This window comes from Schistosoma haematobium, chromosome 2 (genome assembly GCF_000699445.3).
Source record: "Schistosoma haematobium chromosome 2, whole genome shotgun sequence".
NCBI lineage: Eukaryota > Metazoa > Platyhelminthes > Trematoda > Strigeidida > Schistosomatidae > Schistosoma > Schistosoma haematobium.
The window spans coordinates 9543422-9553008 of record NC_067197.1 but is presented as its reverse complement, the minus strand read 5'-3'; the positions used below and the strand labels follow the sequence as shown (position 1 = coordinate 9553008).

The 9587-nt window shown below is 42.3% G+C and overlaps 1 protein-coding gene across 1 annotated transcript in view; it reads left to right on the top strand.

The window, feature by feature from the left end:
• Positions 1-5156: 5156 nt before the first annotated feature.
• The window catches only part of CACNA1A (Voltage-dependent P/Q-type calcium channel subunit alpha-1A), a gene marked incomplete at its 5' end in the record, with an annotated part of 160488 nt that continues 156057 nt past the window's right edge, over positions 5157-9587 (top strand). The window contains 2 exons of the mRNA XM_051219135.1: positions 5157-5163; positions 5713-8315. Coding sequence (XP_051067429.1) covers positions 5157-5163; positions 5713-8315 — 2610 coding nt within the window. The remainder of the gene's footprint in view (positions 5164-5712; positions 8316-9587) is intronic.

The following is a 9587-nucleotide window of genomic DNA, read 5'->3' as shown; positions in this document are numbered from 1 at the left end:
AATAAAACATTGGAAAAGCCATTGCTCAGGAATGGTAATGTATTCTGTCCATTAGAATTCGTAAGTAAGAACGGAAATTTAGTTACGATGAGCCAATATACTATCTTATGTAAAAAAACAGTGACTATGTAAAATATGAAAGTCATACATAAAATAAATTATTTGTATATCTTCCTTCAATAGTCGTTTATCTACTCCATCATTTTTCAAATTCTGTTTCTATTCCGATTGCTCTCCGTTTTCCTTCCTATTCTCTTGATTCTAATCTTCTATTGATAACCATTTCACTTATTTTTCCTGCTTAATACGACTTATATCTGTCCACATAAGAAGCGCTCATCACAAAGGTAATAGAGTACACAGCATTGATCTTTATTCATTAGTCACACAATATAGTATAAGAGGATGGATAAAATCTTGAGTAGAAGTCAAATATCAATGAAAATCGCTCAAACATAAATAAAATGTTACAGGAGCACAAGAAGGGGAAGGGGATGAAAATTCTGACAGAAAGCCATTGATAGAGGAGATATTGTGTAATAAGAAGTTAGCAACTCACTTTGATTTTAGCTTTTATAATGGCCAAAGTAAGGAGAAAGATTGTGTTAATTTCCTACGAATGTAGAGGTCACGTTTGCTAAGATGGATACCGATGAATTCAGTCATGTCTAAAAGACAGGACTAAATCAGTCGAGCATTTCAGTGGGTTTCTTTGTGTGATTTGACGTGCATCGTTTATGTTCACTTAATAACAAATATCAACTAGATAAACCAGTATAGAAATTCTGTTTTACTTTAATCACCCCTCAAGTAGCTAGACAGAATGACTTTCACAAAATCGATTACAGATCCAGTTACATTGAAGTTACAGTTCTACAACTCCTTCACCGAATTGTCATTATATCATGCAAGCTGTAACTACAGACTCCAGTTCACTCATTAACCACTGTATTCACAAATATTTCCTTGACTAGTTATAAATTCGTTTTAATGCAAGACCGCTTAACCGGTATCAATTAGTTGTTAATTTACAACCCAGTGGTCTAAAGGTTAAGCACACACGTGTCAGACTGAAACTTCTGAGTTTGACCTTTTGTAGTAAAGTCATGGATGGTTACTATTTAGTAGTCCCATAATACGATGAAAGAGCTATTCAGTGCTTCCTGGTTTATAACAGTTATCTAACTAAAATCAGTTTGTGACTTAAAGAATGAAAACTCTACAATCTACACAAATCCTCATATACTAATATACATTAGTGTTAACCCGTGATAAAAACGTAACTGTTAAATTTCCTTATAACCGATAAATAAATACTTTCTATGATATTATTGGGAAAATTCACCCACAATAAACATAATTCGTTTCACAGAGAAAATCAATAGTTAAGTAGTATTATCTGGGTTTGTCTTGTATTTTATTAAGGTAAATAGAAAATTCTCTCTCCATTTTTTTCTCTAATCCCCTTTTGAATAAATAAACAATGTCACATTAAACAATTAGATCCGGCATTGATCAAGCAATTGTTTTGTATATATATATAAATCTTAGAGTTCGAGAAAGATTATTAGAATGTCATTCAGATATATCTACAAATATGCTTCCATATTTAAGCACTAGACAGTTTATTCTTGTTCAGGGCCCGATGCTATGGGAATAATAGCAGTTTCTTAAAAAAATATGAGAAATCAGTTTTTAAAACCTTTTTGTTACCTTCGCAATAAACTGGAACTGACAATAAGACATTGAAAAGCTATTGACCAGGAATAGTTTTGAATTGTGTTCAGTGAAATTAACGAACAAGAACGGAAAGTAGCTTATAGCTCAATACCTAAGCTTACACTTGATTAACGAGTTACTTCAATGACATTCGTGGACATAGATGTGTTTCCTAACCAAGACGTCTGATTCATCGTTTAGCATTTATGGATAGGGTTTATTAAACAATTGATACTAACCGTATCTACGAAGCATTTATTTTATTGATGATATGGGCGATTTATGAAGATCTTTAAATTTTGTAGTTTGAATCATGAAGTGGTATTAACTAAATTAACACTCAACATCAAGAAGCATATATTTCTCCACAATATGAAACTCTTCAAAATCGGAAACTTCAGGCCACACCAAGATCCGAGCACAAGACTACCAGACTTAGAGAATTCTTAGCCTTCAGACCACTGAGTTGGTATCCATGGGTCTAGATATGTCGCTTCGGATATTTCAAGACACTGCTAGCCTATCATCCATCGCCTTATGTGAGTAACTACCTAGAAGTAGAGGCTAATGATATTGAAGTTGAGAGGAAAACTTCCTACCTTCGTTTTTAATTTACAGTTTGCTAGTTATGAAACTAATCAGTAGTAGAATTGCATCAGATTCATAATTACTGATAACAACAACAAAATAGTGTTAGCTAATCTCTAATTTCCCTTTAAACCTTATGAAGTGAATATCTACTCGACTATTGTTGAACCATCAAGATAGTTTAATATTGATCTAGAAAATGATTAGAGAATAAAATGACAAAATGTATCTACTGAAATGAATGTTAGTATTGTTATCACTTATCTAACAATCACAGTAGATAATTTCAGTGCTTTGGATTTCTAATCAGTTAATTTATGATTGAGGACGATTATTGTGAAATATCACAGTTAATGTGTGTCTCATACTGTCTTCATTATCATAGCTTAACAGAAGATACCATTATAAGAAATGAGAAAATCAAGGAATTTCTTATTTCTTTTTTGTGCACTTATCTGGGTATATAAAGTAACCATAAGTAAAATCCATATTGTAGAGTAAGATTCGACTAATTTTAATAATTTTCAGTTTTAATCGCAAACTGATCTTAGCCAGGCCGCCATCGAAAAGCTGGAAACATCTGATTACCATTTTGTCATAGTATGAGGCTCCTCAGCAGTACACACTCACGATCGCACATGGGGAAGTCGAACCCAGGACCTTCGGTCTTATGCGCGCACGCTTACTCTCTTTCGCGCGCTGAATTTATTTAAAATTAAACGAAATATTAAATCACTTCGTTGATGGTCACATTTTTTGTCACCATCATTGTTAAATTTTCTGAAATAAACCCTTAAGTAAGGGATAGTCGTTTAAAAGAGGGATAATTTAATACCAACAAGCAAAGGCTTTAACAATGCTAATAAAACGAAGCTCACTGTTATTTAGTAGACTTTTGTTTATCTTTGAACATGGAGTACGTTCGGTATACAACTAGAAAGCTCCTCATAAAGTCATCTCCACCTTTTTCCAACTACACCAGATAATGTTCTCGAACCCTTTTAAATAAAGTATACATCTAATAACTTTTATATATAATTTGACAGGAATAGGTGAATTGATAAATTCATGTGAAAGTGATCATATGTGAAAGTTTGTCCTTTAAGTAATTGATGAACATTATTCAACTGCAGGTCACTAGCATTAACAACGACAATGAAGAGTAATCTGTTTATGCAAATTAAAAATCGTTGTCTTCAAATAGTATGAAACTTTGTCTCTGTTGAAATCAATGTCCATATAGAGCATTTTCTTCGAAATTATGGGCACTGATAGTTTCGAATTATGGAATCGAGTAATTTTCACTTGGACTTTGCCTAATAATGATAAATCTTTTTCTTGACTTTATAATTATTTAATTTAGTTTGCCCAGTCATTTGAAGATAACTGTCAGAGTCCGTTGTTTCAAGTCTATTTCAAGATTTAAATGATATTTCACTTATTCAAATCGGCATTTTTAGTATCCCATTGTTAACTGTTATTATCTTGATATTTGAATCTTCATGAATTAAAATTACATGAATATCAAACTTCATCTTAGCTTACGATAACTTCATTTCGCTTCGTACTACCTGTTTCTTTGATAAATTTGAATAAAACGTAGATAGTAAAATGTATTGACTCTATTTTTAAAGTTTTTGCTAGAGGCAAACAGCTTAAAACCACAAATTGAAACATTATTACAAACGCAGTGTAATCATTTTTTCGTGAAATACTGAATTTTAATAGTTGAGATCATGAGTCAATTGAAACTAGATCACCATGGAAAACCTGAAGGCACTGGACGGCCCTTTTGTCCTATTGTAGGGCTCATCAGCAGTGCACATCCATGATCCCGCCTCGCGAGATTCGAACCCAGGACCTGTCGGTCTCGTGCGCAAACGCTTCACATCTAGACTACTGAGCCGGCATCCAATGGTGTTAATGCCTAACCCCAACTAATTCGCAAAATTGAGCGACACATTCATCATCCATTCATCCACTAAATACTGAATTATTATTTTTTGAAATAAACTCATAATAATCCAATCAAAAATCTAAGTGGGTAAAAGCTTTAGATAAGACTATAATTTATGGACGAACCAATCAAATTTAGGATAGCAGGTCTTAAATTTCAGCGCGAAATTCACTCATCCACATGTCTAAATAGTGTTATGTTATTATAGCTGATTTCAGTTCGTGATGAAAACCCTAAATCTAATCCTAACCCTAACCATCAACTGCAAATCATAATTCTAACTCCTCATATTGATCTATAAACGTCACTTAACCCTAGTAAATAGGTGGAGATTCTCAAGGTCACTTAAGCGTCGCCCAAAGATCATCCTCATTTTACAGTCTCACCAAGAAGTTTAGAAGATAATTCGGTGACATTATAAATTATGGACGACCTTTGAGCGACGCTAAAGTGGCCTTGAGGAAGTCCACCTACTGATTAAGGCTAAATGAGGGTTTTAAACCTGTATGAAAGATAAGGATTGTGATTTACAGCTGAAGGTTAAGAATAGGTTTTTATGACGAACTAACATCAGCTAAAATGTCAAAACGTTATTTATTGAAATGCATATATAGGATTTCGCGCCAAAATCCAAAGCTGGTTGTCGTAAATCTGATTGGTTCGTCCATAAATTATAATCTCACCGAATATCCTTTCAAAAAAGCTTGTCTCTATGTGTTTTTCGAATGTTTTTCTTCTAGACTTTTTATATTATGCAATATGGAAACATTTAACCAATGTAACATTTTTACAATATGTTCACATTCGCTTCTGTTTGTTTTTCCAATGTTCACCCATGTGATATAAAACATGTACATTAATTTAAAATAATTATAACTATTATTGTTTCTAGATGGAAAGTAATTGAATAGTGAATTTATAAAACCAAATTTTTCAACAAGAACAGCAACAACGAAAAAGAAAAAAGGAATTCATATAAACTATATTTTGTTTACTATTCATGTGTATTGTTTAAAATAAATCATCCGACTAAAATAATATCCCTTTTTAAAATGAATAGGAAGTTTATAAATAGTAGTATGTACAAAAATGATGACAAAGATTATGACAATAATGAGCTAATAGTAATTATTATTATTATAGCAGTAATAGTAGTAGTAGTAGTAGTAGTAGTAGTAGTAGTAGTAGTAGTAGTAGTAGTAGTAGTAGTAGTAGTAGTAGTAGTAGTAGTAGTAGTAGTAGTAGTAGTAGTAGTAGTAGTAGAGAGAGAGCAGCAGTGAGTAGAGTAGTAGCAGTAGTAGTAGCAGCAGCAGCAGTAGTAGTAGAGTAGTAGTAGTAGTAGTAGTAGTAGTAGCAGTAGGAGTAGTAGTAGTAGTAGTAGCAGTAGTAGTAGTAGTAGTAGTAGTAGAGAGCAGTAGTAGTAGTAGTAGTAGTAGTAGTAGTAGTAGCAGCAGCAGCAGCAGCAGCAGCAGCAGCAGCAGCAGCAGCAGCAGCAGCAGCAGCAGCAGCAGCAGCAGCAGCAGCAGCAGCAGCAGCAGCAGCAGCAGCAGCAGCAGCAGCAGCAGCAGCAGCAGCAGCAGCAGCAGCAGCAGCAGCAGCAGCAGCAGCAGCAGCAGCAGCAGCAGCAGCAGCAGCAGCAGCAGCAGCAGCAGCAGCAGCAGCAGCAGCAGCAGCAGCAGCAGCAGCAGCAGCAGCAGCAGCAGCAGCAGCAGCAGCAGCAGCAGCAGCAGCAGCAGCAGCAGCAGCAGCAGCAGCAGCAGCAGCAGCAGCAGCAGCAGCAGCAGCAGCAGCAGCAGCAGCAGCAGCAGCAGCAGCAGCAGCAGCAGCAGCAGCAGCAGCAGCAGCAGCAGCAGCAGCAGCAGCAGCAGCAGCAGCAGCAGCAGCAGCAGCAGCAGCAGCAGCAGCAGCAGCAGCAGCAGCAGCAGCAGCAGCAGCAGCAGCAGCAGCAGCAGCAGCAGCAGCAGCAGCAGCAGCAGCAGCAGCAGCAGCAGCAGCAGCAGCAGCAGCAGCAGCAGCAGCAGCAGCAGCAGCAGCAGCAGCAGCAGCAGCAGCAGCAGCAGCAGCAGCAGCAGCAGCAGCAGCAGCAGCAGCAGCAGCAGCAGCAGCAGCAGCAGCAGCAGCAGCAGCAGCAGCAGCAGCAGCAGCAGCAGCAGCAGCAGCAGCAGCAGCAGCAGCAGCAGCAGCAGCAGCAGCAGCAGCAGCAGCAGCAGCAGCAGCAGCAGCAGCAGCAGCAGCAGCAGCAGCAGCAGCAGCAGCAGCAGCAGCAGCAGCAGCAGCAGCAGCAGCAGCAGCAGCAGCAGCAGCAGCAGCAGCAGCAGCAGCAGCAGCAGCAGCAGCAGCAGCAGCAGCAGCAGCAGCAGCAGCAGCAGCAGCAGCAGCAGCAGCAGCAGCAGCAGCAGCAGCAGCAGCAGCAGCAGCAGCAGCAGCAGCAGCAGCAGCAGCAGCAGCAGCAGCAGCAGCAGCAGCAGCAGCAGCAGCAGCAGCAGCAGCAGCAGCAGCAGCAGCAGCAGCAGCAGCAGCAGCAGCAGCAGCAGCAGCAGCAGCAGCAGCAGCAGCAGCAGCAGCAGCAGCAGCAGCAGCAGCAGCAGCAGCAGCAGCAGCAGCAGCAGCAGCAGCAGCAGCAGCAGCAGCAGCAGCAGCAGCAGCAGCAGCAGCAGCAGCAGCAGCAGCAGCAGCAGCAGCAGCAGCAGCAGCAGCAGCAGCAGCAGCAGCAGCAGCAGCAGCAGCAGCAGCAGCAGCAGCAGCAGCAGCAGCAGCAGCAGCAGCAGCAGCAGCAGCAGCAGCAGCAGCAGCAGCAGCAGCAGCAGCAGCAGCAGCAGCAGCAGCAGCAGCAGCAGCAGCAGCAGCAGCAGCAGCAGCAGCAGCAGCAGCAGCAGCAGCAGCAGCAGTAGCAGCAGCAGCAGCAGCAGCAGCAGCAGCAGCAGCAGCAGCAGCAGCAGCAGCAGCAGCAGCAGCAGCAGCAGCAGCAGCAGCAGCAGCAGCAGCAGCAGCAGCAGCAGCAGCAGCAGCAGCAGCAGCAGCAGCAGCAGCAGCAGCAGCAGCAGCAGCAGCAGCAGCAGCAGCAGCAGCAGCAGCAGCAGCAGCAGCAGCAGCAGCAGCAGCAGCAGCAGCAGCAGCAGCAGCAGCAGCAGCAGCAGCAGCAGCAGCAGCAGCAGCAGCAGCAGCAGCAGCAGCAGCAGCAGCAGCAGCAGCAGCAGCAGCAGCAGCAGCAGCAGCAGCAGCAGCAGCAGCAGCAGCAGCAGCAGCAGCAGCAGCAGCAGCAGCAGCAGCAGCAGCAGCAGCAGCAGCAGCAGCAGCAGCAGCAGCAGCAGCAGCAGCAGCAGCAGCAGCAGCAGCAGCAGCAGCAGCAGCAGCAGCAGCAGCAGCAGCAGCAGCAGCAGCAGCAGCAGCAGCAGCAGCAGCAGCAGCAGCAGCAGCAGCAGCAGCAGCAGCAGCAGCAGCAGCAGCAGCAGCAGCAGCAGCAGCAGCAGCAGCAGCAGCAGCAGCAGCAGCAGCAGCAGCAGCAGCAGCAGCAGCAGCAGCAGCAGCAGCAGCAGCAGCAGCAGCAGCAGCAGCAGCAGCAGCAGCAGCAGCAGCAGCAGCAGCAGCAGCAGCAGCAGCAGCAGCAGCAGCAGCAGCAGCAGCAGCAGCAGCAGCAGCAGCAGCAGCAGCAGCAGCAGCAGCAGCAGCAGCAGCAGCAGCAGCAGCAGCAGCAGCAGCAGCAGCAGCAGCAGCAGCAGCAGCAGCAGCAGCAGCAGCAGCAGCAGCAGCAGCAGCAGCAGCAGCAGCAGCAGCAGCAGCAGCAGCAGCAGCAGCAGCAGCAGCAGCAGCAGCAGCAGCAGCAGCAGCAGCAGCAGCAGCAGCAGCAGCAGCAGCAGCAGCAGCAGCAGCAGCAGCAGCAGCAGCAGCAGCAGCAGCAGCAGCAGCAGCAGCAGCAGCAGCAGCAGCAGCAGCAGCAGCAGCAGCAGCAGCAGCAGCAGCAGCAGCAGCAGCAGCAGCAGCAGCAGCAGCAGCAGCAGCAGCAGCAGCAGCAGCAGCAGCAGCAGCAGCAGCAGCAGCAGCAGCAGCAGCAGTAGCAGCAGCAGCAGCAGCAGCAGCAGCAGCAGCAGCAGCAGCAGCAGCAGCAGCAGCAGCAGCAGCAGCAGCAGTAGTAGCAGCAGCAGCAGCAGCAGCAGCAGCAGCAGCAGCAGCAGCAGCAGCAGCAGCAGCAGCAGCAGCAGCAGTAGCAGCAGCAGCAGCAGCAGCAGCAGCAGCAGCAGCAGCAGCAGCAGCAGCAGCAGCAGCAGCAGTAGTAGTAGTAGTAGTAGCAGCAGCAGCAGCAGCAGCAGCAGCAGCAGTAGCAGTAGTAGCAGTAGTAGTAGTAGCAGTAGCAGCAGCAGCAGTAGCAGCAGCAGTAGTAGTAGTAGTAGAGCAGTAGTAGTAGTAGTAGTAGTAGTAGTAGTAGTAGTAGTATTAGTAGTAGTATTGTTTCGCTTGCTGTACAATATTGTCCATGTACTCGAATTTATACGTCGATTAAAATTCATTAAAATTTAAGATAAGTATAAATGTAATGAATTTAAACCAAGTAGATTGTATAATGATTGGTTGGGTAGGTGGATGGATGGATAGACATAGCGGCAGCAACTATACAGATTCTCTCTCTTTCTATATATATATATATATATATATATATATATATATATATATATATATATATATATATATATATATATATATATATATAAATCCAGATAGAAATGTGATCAGCACTTCCTTAATAATTAATATAATATACAGCATATATTACTGATAAATATATCATTCAATATGTAGATTGGATCATTGTATTATGTTTTGAAGAGTAATTATAACTGAAAAAAATGAAATGCTTAAGTTAAATGGTATTAATTTAGTGTATAGAACTTTTGCTGTGAAGAGAATAAAGATGTACCACTTCGTGTTAAATTATTTTAAATAATAATAATTATTACTTGTTAATGGGCTTCAAGATTTCATTTTTGACTAAACTTAAAAATTCTTTATTTCACAACCAGCCCCCTTCCCCACTCACATAGATAAACGACTTATTTCTGATTCCAGATCATTCCTGATTATGTTCTGTCTCAACTTTGGTGTTTTATCTTATTATAATACTCAAATCTTTTTCATAGTTATGAATCTTCACTTATCATAATGAATATTCAAGTCTTAAACAATTATGTTTTGATAAGCAAAGATGGATGATGACTAGCAATGGAATTTAAGACGCTCGTCTCTTCCACTTTGGGACTCATCAGATGGATATACCTGCATCTCAGAGCTGATGTTCAAACAAAAAATACAAAATGAATTTCTATTTCAC